General features: G+C 39.3%; 1 protein-coding gene across 1 annotated transcript in view; it reads left to right on the forward strand.

Moving 5' to 3' along the window:
• Positions 1-20,941, forward strand: part of LOXHD1 (lipoxygenase homology PLAT domains 1) — a 293,979-nt gene that overhangs the window by 242,162 nt on the left and 30,876 nt on the right. Inside the window, exons 34-37 of the mRNA XM_044681634.1 lie at positions 1,863-1,990; positions 5,114-5,231; positions 11,163-11,340; positions 12,895-13,080. Coding sequence (XP_044537569.1) covers positions 1,863-1,990; positions 5,114-5,231; positions 11,163-11,340; positions 12,895-13,080 — 610 coding nt within the window. The remainder of the gene's footprint in view (positions 1-1,862; positions 1,991-5,113; positions 5,232-11,162; positions 11,341-12,894; positions 13,081-20,941) is intronic.

Consider the following 20,941-nt stretch of genomic DNA (forward strand, 5'->3'; position numbering starts at 1 on the left):
AATTCCTGTGAGATGTATTATCTCAACTGGGCAACCTAGTACTAGATTATAGTTATGTCTTAACACTTTATTTTTTATTATTATTATTTTTAAAACCCTTATCTTCCTTCTTGGAATCAGTATTGGTTCCAAGGCAGAAGAGTGGTAAGGTTTAGGCAATGGGGGTAAAGTGACTTGCCCAGGGTCACACAGCTGGGAAGTGTCTGAGGCTAGATTTGAACCCAGTACCTCCTGTCTCTACACCTGGCTCTCTGAGTGTTAAGACATAACTTCAGCCCTGTCTGCTAAGTCTCCTAAATAATAATTTATTAATCTACCTTACAACACCACTCAGAACCTTCTAGACTTAGTGTGTAAAATAATGCTACAGATTGAACAAGATGGGTTAGGATAGAAGCAGGCTGAAAGTTGGGTTGGGGACTCCTGGAGACACCAGTGGCAGTAGGAAGTCATAGTCTGAAGCAAAGGAAGAGACAGAAGAACTATAACAATCAACAATATAAAGAACAATAAGGGCACAGAAGCTGGCACTGAATAGTGTGTAGGCAGGCACCCCATCATACACTCTAATTAGTTCTGAGGTTACTAAAGTGCAACCTAAGTCTGAGGCTTGTGGGGAATGATTTTAGTCACCAAGAAAAGATTAGGTTTGGTCCACTGCACTCTACTTAATAAGGCAGGGAAATGTATAAGTACATTTGAAAGATTATTATTAAAATTACTAGCTTAAAAATTAAGTACTTAAAAGGGCTAAGCTTTAGTTATCTGGAAGATATATAGGCATTATGTATCTCATTCTCCCACAAAGCCAAATATATGAAGTGATCATGGACCCAAAGGTTCATAGCTTTAGACCTGGAAGAGACTTTAAAGGGCAATTAATCCAATCCCGTTATTTTACAGCTGAAGAAACTGAGGAGCAGAGAGTTTATAGGACATGTCCAAGGTTGTGTTAGAATTGGCTTCAGGAAGACTTGAGTTCAGATCATGCTTCAGGCACTACTCACTAGTTTGTGATTGTGGACATGTCTCTTAATCTCTCTAAATCTCAGTTTCTTTAACTCCAAAATGAGAGCAATACTAGTGCCTACTTAATAGGGATATTATGTGAATCAAATGAGATAATGTATATGAGCACTTAGTAGACTTTAAATTGCTATGTAAATGTAATTTATTATTATTATTATCATTATCCATCTATAGCTGATGGTCCTTCTGCCACAAGCATCACTAAGTACTTCTCATTTCTGGCTAGAGTAAAGGGCAGGATCTGTGTCAATCAGGCCTAGAGATGGGAACTCAGTTCTCTACATATAATTGAGAAATGTTTTATCCAAAACACTTGTAAAACGTTTTTAGATTGCTTCATTGTCTGTGATACCTTTTAGCAAAATGCAGTTTCCCTGATTGTTTCTTTTATTTAGGTCTATTTTTTCTTATGTTTTGTCTAAGATCATGACTGCTACCCTTGCCTTTTTTACTTCACCAGAAGCTTATTAGATTCTGCTCCAGTCCTTTATTTTAGCCTTGTGTGTCTTTCTGCTTCAAGTGCATCTTTTATAAACAACATACTACTGGATTCTGGTTTCTGATTCATTCTGTTATCCACCCTCATTTTATGAGTGTCACATGGAGTCATTAGCTTCCACTTGCCCAAAAACAAGTGAGCTACATTGGAAGTGATGTGTTCTCTCTCCGTGGAGATCTTCAAGCATAGGCTAGATGACCACTTGTCAGAAGTGTTATAATGGGGGTTGCTTTGGGGTTTGAATTGGTTAGCTGTTTGAATTGTGGTCCCTTATAGCTCTCAAATTATGGAATTCTATGAAAGGCCCTTAAGTCAACTTTTGCTCTTTTGGCAGACCATGTATGAAATGACTGTCTGGACTGGTGACATTGTTGGAGGTGGCACTGATTCCAACATTTTTATGACACTTTATGGCGCCCAAGGGAGCACAGAAGAGGTGCAGTTGGACAAAAAGAAAGCTCGGTATGCAGAGGCACCCATCTCTGGTATTCCACAATCTGGTCCCCTTCTCCCTCTGCAAGTCTTATCATCTTCTGCTCCCTTCCATAGATCTTTGACTCTGGTCAAATGAGTCACTTTCCTCTTCCTCCCCATATACCTTCTCTTGTCTTGATTTTATGTTTCTTCATGCTATTGATCAGCTAGGTTCTTATTCATTGGTTAAAGAATCAAATCCTTCAGGTGCAGTGAATGAAGCCTCCCTACCCAAGGCTGGCAGAAGCACTTAGCTAAAACCATCTCTGCATTCCCAGAGCCCAAGAGAAAGCTGAGTGGTTTGAAGTGAGGGAGTTAATCCTCCTGTAGCCACAAAAGAAGGATATGACTAATGTACAAAAGAAATGGAACAAGATGGCAAGAAACAGACAAGGGGGTATTCTGCTCTGTGAAGGGACAAAGTGAACTGGGGCTTAAATGAATTTCACAAAGTAATGATGGGTTAAGGTAAAATTTAAACTGCTCCTCTTTTAAAAAATAAATGGATTCCCCAACCTCTTTGCTGGATGTGTGTGTGTGTGTGTGTGTGTGTGTGTGTGTGTGTGTGTGTGTGTGTGTGTGTGTGTGTGTGTGTACACTCGGGCTTGCTGCTGTTGCTGCTGCTGCTGTCAGAAGTAGATAATGTGAAGAACTGAAGGCAAATAAAGACAAAATCTCCAAGGCAGCTTCTACTACCAAGCTCTGTGAGTCTGTATTTTCCAAATGGGGAATTAGTTTATGGACACTATCCAGGGTGACAATATTTGCCTTAAACTACATAAAGGGAGACTGGATAGGAGATTAGCAGCAGCATCTGGTTGTCTCCTTTGTGAATAAGACCAGGGTGGCAATATTTGATTTCTAACAGGAGGAATTGAGGGGAGATGTTTAGAAGAATTACCTGGTTGTATTGGTAATAAGGCAAATTGGATCAGGTTCCCACAAGTTACATAGTCTCCTCTTCAGTTAACTTCAGAATTAAGAGTGGGGAGTAGGGGAGTTTGTTGTCCTTTATTGCTTATGAAGCAGTGATTTACTACCTCAGATCCCATATTTTCATCCTCTTCCTACAAAATGCTCTCATTGATATTTAAGAAGCAGTGTGGCATAATAGATAGGATCTAGGCTCAAATCTCACCTCTGACATTTGATAGCTGTGGGATCCTGGATAAATCTGACTTATGGTCTCAATTTCCTCACCTGTTCAAAGTGAAGACTGGACTCAATAACTTCTCAGGTCTCTTCGTGATCTAAGTCTGTGACCCAATGATTTAATATTTGTCATATAGCCTCCCTCTATTCTTTATAAATCAGAATAGTATTTATGTTATCCTCCTCACTGAGCTGTGATGGGGAAAGAGCTTTGTAAGCCTTAAAAACTCAAAAAAATATAAACTACTATAGGGTCAGAAAGAGCATAGGGTCATAGATTTAGAACTGGAAGGAAACTTAGATGCCATCTGATCTTACTCTCATTTTACATGTGAGAAAATTGAGGCCCCAAGAGTGAGAAATAAGTTGGCAGAACCAGGATCTGGACCCTGATCTTCTAGTTTTATTTTTATTTTATTTTAATAACAAATTTATACATAAGTTTTCCAAATTTACATGATTCCTGTCTCCTTGCTTTCTTCCTTCCCCTCCTCCCAGAGATGACAAGTAATTCAATCTGGGTTGTACATGTATTATTACTCAAAATATATTTCCATATTATTCATTTTTAATTGAATAATCTTATAAAACCAAAACCCCAAATCATAGACCCAAATAAATAAGTGATAAGTCATATGTTTTCATCAGCATTTAATACTCCAACAGTTCTTTCTCCAGAGATGCATAGAATTCTTTTTCATAAGTCCCTCAGAATTGTCCTGGATCATTGTATTGCTATTAGTAACAAAGTCTATTGCATCTGATCATCCCACAATATTTCAGTTACTGTGTATAATGTTCTCCTGGTCCTACTTTTTTCATTCTGCATCAGTTCACATAAGTCTTTCCAGCTCTTTCTGAAATTCTCCTGTTCATCATTTCTTATAGCACAATAGTATTCCATCATCATCATACACCACAATTTGTTCAGCCATTCCCCAATTGAGGGACATTCATTTAGTTTCCAATTCTGTACCACCACAAAAAATGTAGCTATGAATATTTTTGTACAAATAGGTCCTTTCCCATTATTTTTTATCTTTTTGGGATATAGATCGAACAGTGGTATTACTGAATCACAAGTGGACCCTGATTTTCTAACTCCAAACCTGGTGATATTTTCTATTCCATCACACTCCCTCCTCTATATACAAAGCAATCTGGAGGATCCAGAGATATAGAATGGCTCCTGTTTGTATAACATCAGGTTTATAAAACACTTTCTTCATCACAACCCTGTTAGTCAGGTATTATGAATATTTTTTTACAGATTTACAAATGAGGAAAATGAGACTCTAGATTATACAACTATTAAGAGATTGGGGAAAAATCCAAATTATGTCTTATAATTCCAAGTCCAGGGATATCTGCTCCATTGTCCTACCTTCTATGGTCTCTTGCCTCATAAAAAAAAGTCTAGGTAGAGAGAGAAAATATAAACATATGAGAAATTAAATAAAAATACTTGAAAATGATCCAAGACTTCATTGCTAAAGGTATTTTATCCACCAACAATCAAAACCTTCCTCCTCCTACTTTCTAGACCAGTGATGGGCAAACTTTTTAAAGAGGGGGCCAAAGGAAAGGTAAAAAAAAACTTTAGGTGGGCCAATATAATTTATTAAAAAATAACAATGATACATTTTTACAAAATTCTTGTATTTTTCTGTGATACTAAGCCCTATTAATGACTGAAAGATTATGAAGGAGAAGGGCCGCATCTGGCCCATGGGCTGTAGTTTGCCCATCGCTGTCCTAGACAGTCTTTGTGAGTTTTTGTAACTACAATTCAGTCAAAGAACTTCAATTTCTCACTGTAAAATGGGAATAAGGATGTACACATTGCCTACAGCAGAGGGGTTTTGTGAGGATTGAATGTGCTAATGTATAGAAATTATTCTATAATAAGAAAGCACTGTAGGGATGTTGTCTATGATTATTATTACCCCGTTCCCCCAGGTTTGAGAGAGGACAGAATGATACTTTTGTTATGGAGATTGATGACATTGCCCCATTCACAAAGATGCGCATGCGGTTGGATGGGCAGGGCAACCGACCAGAGTGGTTCCTGGACAAGGTAACAGATGAATTGGCTCCACTATCTCCCCTATTGCCCTTGCCATCCCCTATCTGCTCAGTCTTCTTGCTCTCTCTTTCCCATCATCTCCTTGGCATCATCTTCTCCTCATGCAACTCTGTCTTGCCCCCACCCTGAAACCCTGACTAATCTGACCTTGCTCTAAAGTTGTGCCTTCTCTCTCCCCATCCCTTCCCAGAAGCTGTATTATCTGGTACTTCTTGGGATATTGTTTCCATATTGTTCTTAAGGTAAGAAGGAGAAAAGAATGCGTACACATGAATATGAAATAAAGTATCTACCCAGATAAGAAGGAGCTACAGTAGAGAGAATATTCACACTAATCAATTAAGGATGTAAGTGTATAAAAATATTATGTTGTATTATTTCTGGTATGTTAATCCTATCATGCAACTAGGTAGCACAGTAGATAGAGTACTAGGGAGGCTTGGAATCAGGAAGACTTGAGTTCAAATCCAACCTTAGACATTTATTAGCCATCTGGCCCAAGGCAAGTCACTTAACCTCTTTTTGCCTCAATTTCCTCATCTGAAATAGCACCTACTTCCCAGGATTGTTGTAAGAATCAAATAAGATAATATTTATAAAGTGCTTAGCTCAGTGCCTAGCACATAGTAAGTACTATATGAATGTTAGATATTATAATATCATATTATACTATCATATTTTCATGTCATATTGTATCATGTATCTTGAAGTCTTATATCATACTATATCATATAATATTGTGTTATGTCATCTCATAGATTGTTATATCATATTATATCACATATCATGACATTATAGCATGCTATCTCTCTTGTATTTATATTCATGCACATATACACAAATGCCTTTTCCTTCTGCCCTGAAGTCCTCTTCTAATGCCATGTTGTGACTGGGCAGTGACTCTGGGTTCCAGATGGCTGTCAGTAAAGTACAGGTTCTGGCAGGTCCCACCGAGCTGAAAGGTTCTGGTATGGGTCTGCTAGTGGGGTCTGCATCATCAATAACTCAGGGATCAACCTAAAAATGTTTAGGAGACTCACCACTGGGCTGACAGAGGACAATGGGATTTTCAGCCTTAGCCATTTTTAGACATTCTACAAGGTTATAAGATTATGATCTGCTTTGTTGGAAACTGTCTGATTCTTGACATATGGAAGTATGTGTATGTCACATACATTGTTCCAGATCCATGATTTTATGTTAGGAGAGATCTTGTTGAGCTCTTTACCCATTTACCAGTTCAGATCAGGAACTATTCTTCATTATTTGGGGACATGGAGAGGTTTACTCATTTTCCCAGGTCACACAGCTAGAGTAAGTGAGAGGTGGGTCTTGACCAAGTCTTCCTGCAAGCTGGATTGTCTCTAACCTCTGCTTCATGCTAGATCTTGTAAATTTTAAAATTAATATTCAATGCCTCCAAAGTATGATATTTATAAGGATTTATTAAAATGCAGGGAAAGAGTCCCAACTCACCCTTCACCAAGCCACCTCCAGTTCAAAAGCCCCCTGACCACGCCAAAAAACCCATTTCAATACAGCCCGCAAAAACCAAAGACCAATAGGAAAAAGCTTAAGGAATTATGGGTATGGTGAAAGGGAATTTGGGTAATTTAGCTTAAAGGGGTACAAGGTCTTTTCAACTTTACAATCTCATATATTATTTGTGTGTATATTAATCAACCTATCAACAAGTTTTTAATCTAAGAATTGTGATAGTCTCTAGAAATACAGAAACAACAACGGATTAGTTATTGCCTGAATTCGAGAGCTTATATTCTTCTACACACACACACACACACACACACACACACACACACACACACACACACAAATCATATTAAGAGGTGATTCCTACATATGTATAGTTCTAATACATATTAAGAAGAGAAAATATACATGATTATATAATATGCCTAGTAAGAAGATATAATATACATGCACCTATATTTCTCTATGTACCCAAAAATAGTGTCCCAAAATTGTCCTAGGGAAGTGTTAAGCTTTAAAAGCCAAAACTGCACCAGGATTTTTGGGACATCCTGTAGATTTCTTATTTGGATGTTAATGGTATCTATAAGAATAGATTGTCATCCTTCCTGGACAATGTTTACTTTTTTTTGTTTTGGACATTTCTAATTTTTTTTTAAACCCTTACCTTCTGCTTAATATCAATTCTAAAACAGAAAGTTAAGGACTAGGTAATTGGGGTTAAGTGACTTGCCTAGGATCACACAGGTAGGAAAGGTCAGATTTGAATCCAGGTCCTCCTAATTCCAAGCCTGGTTCTATCCACTACGCTATCTAATTGCCCTGCAATATTTACTTTTTTAAGAAGAGTTAATAGTTTAATATAAAAGAGTAAAGAAATTTGGGGGCACATTAGAATCTAGGTGAAGGAATATACTGTGTTTACTTGGTTTCATTTACAGAGTTCCATTTTCAGACTCAAGGAGATACTTAAAGTTGGTTCGTGAGGGGAGTGGAGAAAAGTCCAAATAAGAATAGAAGGATCTGAAAAGATAGGCTGGAACCATGGAGACAAATTTTATCTTCCAATGGACTGGACCTTGAGGAGATAGCATTAACACACTCTGTTATTTGGGAAATTGAAATATTATTTGGGAAACTGAAAAATCTAGTCAACAAGCTGTTTTTTTTTCCTAATAAACCTCAACATTTCAACATCACTTAATGTTTTACTAAGGCACTTGCTCAAACATTTTTCATTTAATGTTTATAATAAGAGGCATATGAGACAGGCATTACAGTCCTCAATTTCCTTACCTCTGAGCCAAGGCTCAGAGACAATAAGTGACTTGTCCAGTATCGCACAGCTTCTTAGTGGCAAATAGTCCATCTAGAACAAGGGCCAGTGTTTGATTGATGAGGCACCAGCAGGACTTGGAAGGAGGGGAGAGAAGGGAGACTGAGGCACTCAACGAAGATTCCTTGGACTTGACCTTGTGTTTCCAAATATAGTAGCTCTTTTCCAGCTTAATATGAACCAAAGAGAGGAATGGGTGATGACAAGGAAGCCCAAGTTCAAGGAAGCCATGCCAGTGAAGGTCACTTGTTAACAATTAGACAAGTAAGCCAAGTCTTCTTCATTGGTATGGCATCCCTGGACTTGAGCTCCTACAATATCACCTGCTCCTCTATTTGATCCACATTTGGCAACAGAAGAGTCACTGTATTTGGCAAATATGAGGTCTTGGTGATATCACAATTTTCTTGAAGTAGTAGGACATGAGTCAGATTTCATAGGATCAGTGCATGAGAAAATTGAGATGCCACATGTTGGAGATATAGCAAAGTCAACTGAAGTTTTTATTGCTTTGCTTGTACATGCACATTCATGAACACACACACACACACACACGTGTGCGTCTGTTTGTATTTGGGAGCAATATGTGTGCCTTGGAAGATCAAGGGGAAGAGTACAGATTGGATATGTATATTGGGTCACTAAGTCAGTTCCAGATAGGTAGATGGATGGCCACTTGACATTTAAGGACCAGAAAGAAGGGTTCAGAGCCCATTGCAATCACCAGACCTAGTTCAGAATCCTAAAATTTCATCAACTAATTACCAACCATGTGTTAAGTGTCAAGCCCTATGAGGGATAGAAATGTTGGCTGAATGGATGAGAAGTCACGTTTATCCTCTGGGAATTTAGAATGTAAATGGTGATTATAAGATATAGTGAGAGGTTAGAAGATAAATCACAATACTTCCTTAATATTTCAAAATGCTCTGATTAATCATTAGATTATAGATTTAGAATCCAACCTTTCATTTTACAGATGAGGAAACTGAGGCTGAGAAGTGTTGCACAGGCAGAAAAGGTGTTATGATTAGTATTTACCAGCACAATTCAATTCAACAAGCATTTATGAATTGAGTGAAGCATTTTTCATGGCACTGGAAACATCAAAACAAAAACTGAATGGTATCTACCCACCAGAAGCTTACATTCACCCAGAGTAGTAAAGATGAATGACTATGGAGGGGCCAGCTTTTGGTCCCTTGAGACAGTAATAGAGTGACCAGAAGCCTACAATGATAGGCTTCACTCTTGCTTTCTCAAGTGGTGCACCTTACATCAAACCTGAATTATAAGCGTTATTATTTGCAGGCATGGCTCATTTTAAAACCAGTTAGGCTTCCTGAGGTCAGGGAATATGTTTTGTTCTTTTTTAGCCTCCAAAAAACTGTCTAGCACAATAAACAGTGAGTCAGTCCTTGTTTAAAGAATAGAATGTGCATTTTGATCATTAAAAATGTCAGGGAAGATTCTGTCCTTTATGGTTAAGGCAGGTCTGGTCCTGAGAAAAACTGACAAGTTGATCATCAATGCCCCTTCATTACCATTTCTTCTTTATTCTTTTTTTTTACTTCCTCCTTCCCCACCCAACTTAGATCCCAGGGTTCTCTTATAGCCCAGAGCCCCAATTATGGCTTCCTCTCCAGCCTTGCCCACTCCCTACAAAGAATCCTCTGAATCTTTCCTAACATTTTGCCTAAAGCTTTCCTTTGCATTTATCTTACTATCTTTTATATCACCATTTTATTTGCATATTTATGCTTTCCCCCATTTCAATTATCCAGTCACTAAAAATGTATATGTACCTACTAGGATCCAGGCAGTATAAACTCCTTGAGAACAAAGCCTGTGTCTTATCTCTTTGTGCTAGTAACTAGCACATAGCATTTGCTTAATCATAGTTTGTTGAATGAATGGCAGACCTTGTAAATGAAACCTTTGTATCAAAGGTTTCTCTGCTAAGAGCCTATATTTGATTGCCCAAGTAGATCCTGAGTAACTCTGATACCTGGTATTTCCCCAGGGATCATACCAACTCTCCTTATTAACCCTCAGGTTTTGTTTGTTCAATAAAGAACACAGAAAAGACTAACAGTTGAGTCCACAGAGAAAGCCTTTCCCCTTTGTCCAGACTCAGGAGACTTGTATAGTCCCTGTGATTCACTTCTGTCCCAGTTGAGACCCTAAGGTGAAGATTAGAGTTGTTCCTCCCCATCGTTAAACTGCTGTTTGGGAACCCAGTGATCCAGAGCAATAGTACATTTACCTTCTGGTGAGGAGGAAGGATGTCTTAAGGCAATTTGAAATTTTCTGTTTGTTTACAAGCAGATCCCATATTCCTACCCTATATGCAGAGAATTTTCTCAGTTAGTTTTAGAAACTTGCTGGGAATAAGTCTTTATTTATTATTCTTGTCTGGTCCATTCACCTCCTCCCTCCCATTGGTCCTGTAAAGCAGGATTTCCATTTAGTTATTACTTATTTAAGGTTTTGAGGGGGTTCAATGAAAAGCTTTTGGAGTCTCCATTTCCATTTGCTGCCCACTTTCCCTTGGCCTGCTTTCTTCAGGTTGAGAGTTCTGTCTTGGTTTCCTAGTTCCTGTCCAGTTTGCTTTTGGGAGAATGAACTTTGAGAAATTTATTTACACATTTAGAATCATGGAATTTTTGAGCTGGAAGGAATCATATAGCCTAACCCTTTCTTTTCGTAGGCTAGGGAACTAAGACTTAGTGAGATGATATTTATCCGTGAGCATGGATTTCTTCATTGAAGAAGGGAGAAGCTGGTAGGATCCATGACTATGGAGATTCCCCTATAGGAAAAATTTACATCCCTGGGGTGTTCATATATACCTCTCCTGCAACCTAGCTGTATTTAATAAGTAAGTAAATATGGAAAAATTTGACTCTGGGGCAGGATAGTCAAAGAAGTTTTTTATGGTTGGGGGCAGGGATGATGACCTCAGACTGTACCAGATAGGTGACAGTTTGCTCCAGTCCAATCTCAGGCCCCTTGGGAATTGATTTTGCTGAGGATGCTGGCCTTGGTGGCTGGGAGGTATAAAGGTCCCACCCTTGGCCATGCTTTTTCCTCAGGTCCTCCTGAAGAATATGGACAATGATGACCTGACAATGTTCTACTATGGTGAGTGGTTATCTGAGAGGAAGGGTAAAAAGAAGACCCTGGTTTGTGAGATGTGTGCAGTGATTGATGGAGAAGAGGTGATGGAGTGGACATCCTACTCTGTTACAGTCAAGACCAGCAACATTATGGGTGAGTGTTAGTCATCTTGGAGAAAGCCTTCTACTCTGCCAGCTCCCTGTTGCCTGCTTTCTTCAGGTTGAGAGTTCTGTCTTGGTTTCCTAGTTCCTGTCCAGTTTGCTTTTGGGGGAATGAACCTTGAGAAACTTACTTACACATTTAGAATCATAGAATTTTTGAGCTGGAAAGAATCATATAGCCTAACCCTTTATTTTTGCAAGTTAGGGAACTAAGGTTTAGTGAGATGATATTATTTATCCATGAACACACACATAGCAGTAAAAGATTTGGGACTGGGACCTTGTTACACTGACTCCAAACTCCATACTCTTCATACTTCTGGTCCCCCAAAAACAAACCCATAAAATAAATAAGTGAATAAAACCTTTAGTTCCCACATCTGATGACTGGGAACAATCCAAATTTCTTTTTGTTTTCCATTTTTATTTATTTCAATAGATATTTTATTAGATATTAACATATTATTTAGATATCAGATACTGTTGAAAATTGCCTCAGTTTCTCTTACCTCATGGGGACATGGCTAATCTTTGGTAAAATTGTGAATAAAGTTGACTTTGCCTTCTGTGATCTCTAGTCCCCTCAGTGCTTCTCCTAGGCTGCCTGGTATAGTCTAATTGAATGGCTTCCTGGTGCCTCCTGATATCTACAACCCCAACCTGGATGTGCCCTCTCTGGGGGGTACATAGAGCTCAAAATCTATCTCTCTTGCTTCTCTTCTATTCAAACCCTAATAAGTTAGTAACATTCAAAAGCTCTAATTAAAAATTCAACCAGGGCTTAATGTGTTGCACTATATTTTCAAGATATTTATATTTTAGTAGAGGATAGTGCTTTCAGCCAAAAGAATAAAGCTCTAAAGGTGGAATTCAGTGACACGTAAGCAGGAAAGCTACTTGGAAGAGAAAATCCCCTAAATCACACTACATAGAGAGAGTCTCTAATTGTACCTCTATGTAGGGCTATGATCTAACCATGTCAAGTTGGGCCATAACCTAGCAAATCTAACCATGAATTTAGCTATTACCATTGATTAGAGAATGGCTGCATTTTAAGGGTAGACAAAAATGCTTCTTTTGTTACATCTCTAGAGTGAAGCTCCAAGAGTGGAATTTTATACATTAGTGGTATTTAGCTATCTTCTTAGAAGCTTTCCTGATGCTTCAAATTACCATGATGTAGGCAGCTGTCAATTTAACCTAAACATAAAATTAACTCTCGGATGAATTTTGCTTTGTGGTATTATTTTGGTATTAGTCATGGATTTGCATGGAATCCTCCATATTCCCCTCTCTGAGACCTCTTGAAACCAATAGCATTTGCAAGGAGATAGGTTAGGGTTCAGGCCAAGGAGCATAACGAAGCAAACTGATCATTTGGGATACAATCATTTGATTTAGACCTTTTCAACTATAAATCCTAACTGGTTGAGCCATAAGCTACCTCAGGGCAAGTCTAGAAATAACTCCAGGGATGGGCAGGTTTTGTGTCAGAGCGATCTCATTTCAAAGTCATTTATGTGGGCACTTTGCCATGTCCCTTCAGGGGCTGGCACTGATGCCAATGTGTTCATCATCATCTTCGGAGAAAATGGAGACAGTGGTATCCTGCCCCTGAAGCGATCCAAAAATTGGAACAAGTTTGAGCGCAATTCATCAGACACCTTCAACTTCACAGACATGCTGAGCCTGGGTCACCTCTGCAAGCTGAGGGTCTGGCATGACAGCAAAGGTAAAGTCCTGATCAGAACCCCGTAACGGGGATGTGGAGGAGGCTGTGGCGTGGCTACTTACCTGGGCGACTCGGGGCTCTGCTCCACTGGGTAAGCACGGGTCAAAGCATCTAGGGCAATGGCCACAAGCATGGCTATGTCATGGCTTGGCAACAGGACTGAGTGACTGGATGAAGCTGGCTTAACATAAAAGCTGAGGGCCAGACTGAGAAGCTGAGTGCCAACTCCTATCATGACCAGGATTCTTCAAATCTCCTGGGAGTGATTATGCTCTTGGATCAAAAGGAAAGAGTTAGAAATTGCAAGAGTGTCACAGCAAAGCCAAGTTATTTTATACCACCTATCATACTAGTCTAAAGTCCTTGAGAAAGAGCAAATTCCTTCCCTGGCTTCCCTTAGGCAAGATCAGTCACAGAGAACAAGTCCTTGTTTCTTCTCCATCATATCACTATAGCATTACTTTAAAAATATCATTCCAGGCACAGCTAGGTGGCTCAGTGGATTGAGAGCCAGACCTAGAAATGGGTTCAAATGTGACTTCAGATATGCCCTAGCCGTATGATCCCAGGCAAGTCACTTAACCCCAATCACCTAGCCTTTACTGCTCTTCTGCCTTGGAACCAATCAGTAGTATTAATTCTAAGACAGAAAGTAAGGACTTTAAAAAGAAATCTCATTCCAAAATCACCCATTTCTTTTCTTTTTAGTGCTAGGGCAATCTAAAAGCCAAGTAAAAATGATGAGAGACCTCAGTTCCTTCCTTTTAAGAAATAGGAAAAATGGGCACAGGGGTGACTGACAGAAATGGCGCTGCTTACTTAAATAATTAAAAAAAACTCAGTGATTTCTTCGGGAAGTGGGGCAGCCTCTGCATTAATGCAAATAGCAGCCCCTCCATGCCTCACTCACTAAACAGTTTTATTTTGTTTTCCGGCCAAAAGAATTCATTACCCCTGGGTATACGAGGTGGTGAACCTTTCCAAGCTTAGCTAGGTTGCTCCTAGAATGATGGATAACACAGACTCTTCCTGGGCTTTGACATGAAGCCTCTCCAATCTTGGGTAGAAATCAACAGGGCTTGCATTCCATTGGTAGTCTTTGAAAACCCACACTTACCACAGGGAAGAGACAAAATCAGACTTTCTTGGTGACTTTGCTCACTTCCCTTGTTTGGTTTTATAGAGCTTTGAACACAGAAAAGATATAAAACTTCTCCCTCATAAACTGTATAAGATATAAGCCTAGAAAAATACAAGTCTCAAGACTTGGATCAAAGTATCGATCTAATACCCAACATTTCAGGATGGCCCAATGCTACTTCCTTCCCCCTTGCTCTTCCTAATTGTCTCTTTTTTTTCTATCCTGCCTTGATACTTGAACTCTTAGTGCCCTGTCCAAGTCCTATAATTTTTCTACTACTTGGATTCTGTGTTCCAGTCCTTGGCCCTTTGACTTGAATGTGATTTTTGGACTTGAATTCCTGTGTTTCTAACCTTGGCGTACTGATTTGACCTAGTCTGGCCTTCTTGTTGTTTAGATATGGCTTCTGTTTTCCTGACACCATTTAGTTAGTCAACAAGTATTTATGAAGCCCTGACTATAGCATAGGCCAAGAACCATTTTAGGCACTAGAGATACAAAACTAAAAATCGTGCCTGGTCTCAAGGAGCTTATAATCTACTAGGGAGAAACCACGTGTACATAGATAAGAAAATGCAAATCTAAACAAAGAAAATACAAAAGAATATGGAGGGGCAGTTAAGTGGCTCTATGGATTGAGAGCTAGGTCTGGAGATGAGAGGTTCCAGGTTCAAATTTGGCCTCAGACACTTCTTAGCTGTGCCACAACCCCAGTTGCCTAGTCATTATGACTCTTCTGCCTTGGAATCAATACTGAATATTTATTCTAAGATGGAAGGAAGGATTAAAAAAAAAAGAATATGGAAGAGGAGGGAGACCCTAATTCTTGGGAGCTTCAGGAAAGGCCTTATAGGAAGTGATACTTAAACAAAACCTTGAAGAAAACTAGAGATTCTAAGAGGTAGAGGTGAGGAATGGGGCATTCTGGGCTCAAGGAACAGCCTGTACTGTCAGAAGCACACACACAGGAGATGGAATGTTTCATACAGGGCAAAGGAACAAGTTGGCCACTATGACTGGAATATTAATCTATCATCCTGCCTCCTGAAGGTCCATCCCAGGCTAGAATTGGATCCCCCTCTGGCAGTCACTCTCATCAGAGAGATATTTAATGGAGATCATCAGCATATATACTCTATATAGGGCAATGCTTAGTTTTGTAATAAATATACCCATTTATCAAGAATCAATCTCAAATAACTTTTGTTATAATCTGTTCTGCCTGACCCAGTTGGTCTTCCTCTCCTCTTGGATACAATTTCATCTATGGGACATTGCTTTCTCTTGTTTTGCTTCCTGTTTGTCTGACCATTCCTTATCCATCCCTTTCATTGGCTCTTGACCTCCTCCATGTGGATGTTCCTCAAGGCTCTGCCTTAGACTCTCTTCTCTTTTCCCCCCCATGCTCTTTCTTGGTAGCCTCACCAGATCCTTTGGCTATGGGTTTAACAATCATCTCTTTGCAGATGACTCGTAGATCCATATATCTAACTCCAATCTCTCCCCTGAAATACAGGCCCTCATCAGGAACTGCCTGTTGGACATTTTAGACTGGAAGTCTCTGGGGCATCTTAAATGCAACATACCTCAGACTGAACTCATTACCTTTTCTCCCCAAATCTTGTTATTGTCTAGTTGTTTTCAGCCACATCCAACTCTTCATGACTTCTTTTGGGGTTTTCATGGCAAAGATACTATAGTAGTTTGCCATTTCCTTCTCTGACTCATTTTACAGATGAGGAAACTGAGGCAACAGGGTTCAATGACTTGCTCAGGAGGGTAACATGGCTGGTAACTTATCTGAAGCCAGATTTTCACTCTGGTCTTCTTGATTCCAGGCCCAGTGCTTTATCCACTGTGCCACCAAAATGCCCAAACCTTCTCTTCTAAATTCACTACATCTTTCTTTTGTTAAGGACCTTTACCTTCTGCCTGTTAATCTATACAAGTATCAGTTCCAAGACAGAAGAGTGGTATGGACTGGGGAATGGGTCTTAAATGACTTGCCCAGAGTCACACAGCTAAGAAGTATCTGGGGCCAGATTTGAACCAGCACCTCCTATCTCTAGACTTGGCTGTCAATCCACTGAGCCACCTACCTATCCCTATATGACTTCTTTATTCTGTTCTCTATTCAAGCCAATGCCAAGGGCTCCCCTTTGCCTCCAGGTTAAAATATAAGCTCCTCCATTTAGTTTTTAAAATCCATCACAATTTGATCCCAACCAATGTTTTCAGCTTTATTGGACATCACTCCCTGACCTGTACGCTACCATGCAGCCCAACTGGCCTTCTCTCTGTTCTTCCCACACCACATCTATCTCTCATTCCAGTAACATTTGCCCTGGCCATTCTATGTGCCTGATATGCACTCCATGCTCACCTCCATCTTATAGGGACCCTCTCTTCCTTTAGATGCCCCTCAAACACCAAGCACTGTCTTCTATATGAAGCCTTTCCTGATCCCTCCTTCCCTCCCAAACTGTCTTGTCTTTAACTTCTTTGTATATGTTTATATTTCCTTTCTCTATACTTATTCTGCACATTCTTAGATCTATGTACTTTCCACCTCTCTCAGTCTATAAGCTTCTTGTGAGTAGGGATTGTTTCAGTCTTTGTACATGTGCTTAGCTCTGTTATGTGACACACACCTAATAAATGCTTCTTGACTGATTAATTGACCTGAATCTTGAAGAAAAGTAAAAATTCTAAGAGGCGGCAATGAGGGGGGAGAACATAGCCTAGTGATAGGGATCCCTTAAAGATGCTTGAGCAGGAGAGTGACATCACCAGATCTCTTTTAGGGATTTTTTAGAGATCTCTTTTTTTCATTTGGCAGCTGAGATCCTGAACCAGGGAACTGGCTGTGTGAATAAAGATATGAGAAATACCAAACATATTTTGAGTTGGGAACCTGAGGAGTCTCATCTCTTTCTAAGCTGGTAGAACCCTGCAAAAAATTGCAAAAATGGCAAATCACTTTATCTCTGTTGCCTCGGGTTCCTCCTTTGTAAAATGAGGATAATAATAGCATCTCCCTTCCTAGGGTTGTCATGAGGACCAAATGAGCTCATTGCAAAACTCTTAGCATAGGACCTTGTACACAGTAAGTGCTATATAAATGTTGGCTATTATTATTTGGCTAAGAGTTTGTGTAGATAGCTATTGTTCTCTTCCCCTACCATTTCAGGAGACAGATATTTGCCTCTAAGGTTACCCCAACAGAGGGGGAGTTCCTGAATTAATAGGATTCAGTTCAACTGCAATTACTCAGCTACCCTCTCCTAGCAATCACATCCAATAACAAGCCACACTCTGAACTGCCAGTCTTTTCACTCCTGGCATTTCTCTTCCTATCTCCCCTATTTGTCTGGGCCTTTGTCAAAAGTCTGGATAAATTATAAGTCTGAGTTTTGTTCAAATTAATCTTGTCCTTCCTCTTTCCCTTCTGAAATGAAAACCTCAGAAAAGCGAGCACAAATTATGACTTAATCATAAAGCATGTTTTCACTTCTGTTTTTGCATCTGTCAGAGAATCACTGAATATCAGAGCTGTAAGGAGCCTTAGAGGTCCTTGGGTCCAGCCTCCTCATTTTACAAAGAAAGACACAGAAGACCAGACAGGGGAAGCAATTTGCTCTCAAGGTCACCCCTTTACTTAGTGATAGAGCTGGGAGTAGAGCTTGGTTTTTCTAAATCCCACCATTTCTCTGTTATTGTCAGTGTTAGACCATGGGATGGTGGGAAATAAAGTTTACAGAGCATTTCAAGGCTTTCAAAATGCTTTCATTATAGTAACTCTGAGGAAGGTAGTACAAATATCAATATCTTTATTTTATCACCCTATGTGTTAAATAACACATTATCTCCACTTTAAGCAAAAGGAAACTGAGGCACGTGAAAGCTACTTCATAGGGTCATACAATGAGCATAGCTAGAAGCTATTGGTATATGTTTATATTTCCTTTCTCTATACTTATTTGTATATGTTTATATTTCCTTTCTCTATACTTATTCTGCATATCCTTAGATCTATGTACTTTCCACCTCTCTCACTTGGGACAAATTCAGTTGACCTTTCCAGAGAGTCAGAGGACAGTAGGAGAGAGGAGGGAACAGGGACCGGAAGGATATTCTTACAACAGATACAGTTGCAGTATAAAGGAGTGGTCAGTCCCCCCAGATAGCCCTTCCATTGCCCCTATGGGGTTTGGGGCTGAAGGTGGGCAGGAATGACCCAAGTGATAAAATCTTGAAGGTGGCAACTAGGGTCAGTTTCACTATGTCAATCAGTCAATGGACATGAAGTGTGTACTGTGTGCCAGGCGCTGTGCTAGGTGCTGAGGATGAAAAGAAAGTAAAGACAATCTTCACCTACAATCTGTATGCTTCGGGAGGACCACGAGGCAAGGAATGAGGAAAGGAAGGAAGAAGGGTGCTCTCTTGTGTTGGCACCCTGGAGCAAGACTTATTTACTCTGTGTTAGTTACAGTTTTGACAAGGGATGAGGGTTGTAATTCAGGCTCAGATTCAGATCTCCTGACTCCAGAGTGAATGGTATTTCCACCATACCATACTGCCTCTCAAGGCTAGATATATTTGGAGGAAAGGTTTAGAGGAACTGGCTTGAAGGTTTCTCATGTTAAGAAAGCATCCACCTGAATTCCACTGAAAGCAAGATGCCATCTTATCTGCCAAGGCCATATTGAGAGTCAATAAGGAAGGCAAGTTAGGTAGCAAAGTGAATAGAGCACCTGGCGAGGGGTCAGAAAGACCTGAATTCAAATCTGGTCTTAGATGCTTACTAATTGGGTGAGCCTGGGCAAGTCATGTAACCTAGTTTGCCTCTGTTTTTTATCTGTAAAATGAGCCGGAGAAGGAAATGGCAAAGCATTCCAATATCTTTGCCAAGAAAACCCTAAATGGGATCATGAACAGTTGGGCATGAATCAAAAACAACTGACCAAGGAAGAAGGACCAGCCATCTTCTGGGAATGAAATTGGGTTTGGGGAACAACTGGGTGGCCCAGTGGACAGAAAGCTAGGTCTGAAGATGGGAGGTTCTGGGTTCAAATCTGAATTCAGACACTTTCTAGCTATGTGACCTTGGGCAAACCACTTAAACCCCACTTGCCGCTCTTCTGCCTTGGAACCAACACACAATATTGATTCTAAGATGGAAGTTAAAAGTTTTTTTAAAAATTGGGTCTGAAGGAAGTAAGCTATTAGACATTATTCAAAAGATGAAAACATAGCATTGCTGCCAGATAAGCAAATAATTTGAAGGGAAATGTCTGAAATGAGAGATTTTGTCAGCAACCAAAGCAGATGATGCTAAGACAAGGTGTGCTAACAGTGTCCCAGAGACAGGGAGAGACTTGTTGGTGAATCAGCAGATAGAATCCAAGTAGCTCGCTGCATAAGAGACTTGTACTGGGCCAAGAGCAAAGATTTGTAAACAAATGAAGGTGGAGACCTGCTGTGGTCTGGAGCAAATGGGAAATTACTGGCAATACAAATAACATGCATGAAAACTAAATAGGAACCCAATTAGAGTTGTATTCACAATTATCAAAATGATTAAAACATTAAAAATTATAAGCACATTATTATGCAGGGCAATGATATAGTTAATGACACTCAAGTAGATGCATTAACTACCTGCAGTTCGTGTGATCTCAACAGATTTGCACTTCCATCTAAATTCAATTGCTTTTCTCCCTTGCCTTCATTAGAATGTAAGCTTCTTGAGAACAAGGAACTTTATCTTTCTGTATCATCATTGCTGGATAAGCATTTAATAAATTTTTTTGTTCATTCATAAAAGAGATATTAAACATCATATGATTAAGGGCCAAGTAGGAGATAAAAGCAATAGTTTTTGGACTTCAGGAGAGGAAGAATTTAGCTTTTTTTATAGCCCTTACCTTCTGTCTTAGAAAAAATACTGTGTATTGGTTCCAAGGCAGAAGAGTGCTAAGAGCCAGGCAATGAGGGTTAAATGACTTGCCCAAGGTCACACAGCTAGGAATGTCTGAGGCCAAATAAGAAAACTGAACTCTTGCTGTCAAGAATGAGTTGGAAGGGGAAGGAAAGAACGTGAATCATATAGTTATGGGGAAATATTCTTAAATAAATAAACAAATTTAAAGAGAGGAAAAAGAAGAATGATTTGGAGTCTTAGAGATGGAAAGAAACTAAGAGAATCTATAAACTTTCTGAAGGCTGAGTCTGTTTTTGTTTTTATGTTTGTATCTTACTAAATGCCATTATAGACATTGAGAAAATTCTTGTTGAATTGAATCATCAAGTTGAACTCTTTTATTATATGCCTGAGGAAATGGAGGTCTAAAAAGGGGTTCCTTGCCCAAGATCATCTAGTTAATTAACAGCAAGACCAGGAAGAGAAGCCAGGTCTCTTAAAATTTAAGATGAGCTTTCACTTTATAAAAAAGATAGGCTTTTAGCTGGGTCTTATAAGATAGAATCTCTCCATAGTTGTGATACTCAGACTTTTTGGTTTCAAGACCCCTTACTCTTTTAATAATTATTGAGGATGCCAAAGAGATTTTGTGCATACTGTTTTAGAAATTAAAAACTGATAAGTTTTTTAAATATTAATTTAATAATAAACCAGATGGAAATATTGTACAGAATTAGTTTATTAATCCATTTAACATAATAAAAACCCATTATATAGTCATATAAATATTGTTTTAA

Source organism: Gracilinanus agilis, chromosome 1 (genome assembly GCF_016433145.1).
Source record: "Gracilinanus agilis isolate LMUSP501 chromosome 1, AgileGrace, whole genome shotgun sequence".
Lineage (NCBI taxonomy): Eukaryota > Metazoa > Chordata > Mammalia > Didelphimorphia > Didelphidae > Gracilinanus > Gracilinanus agilis.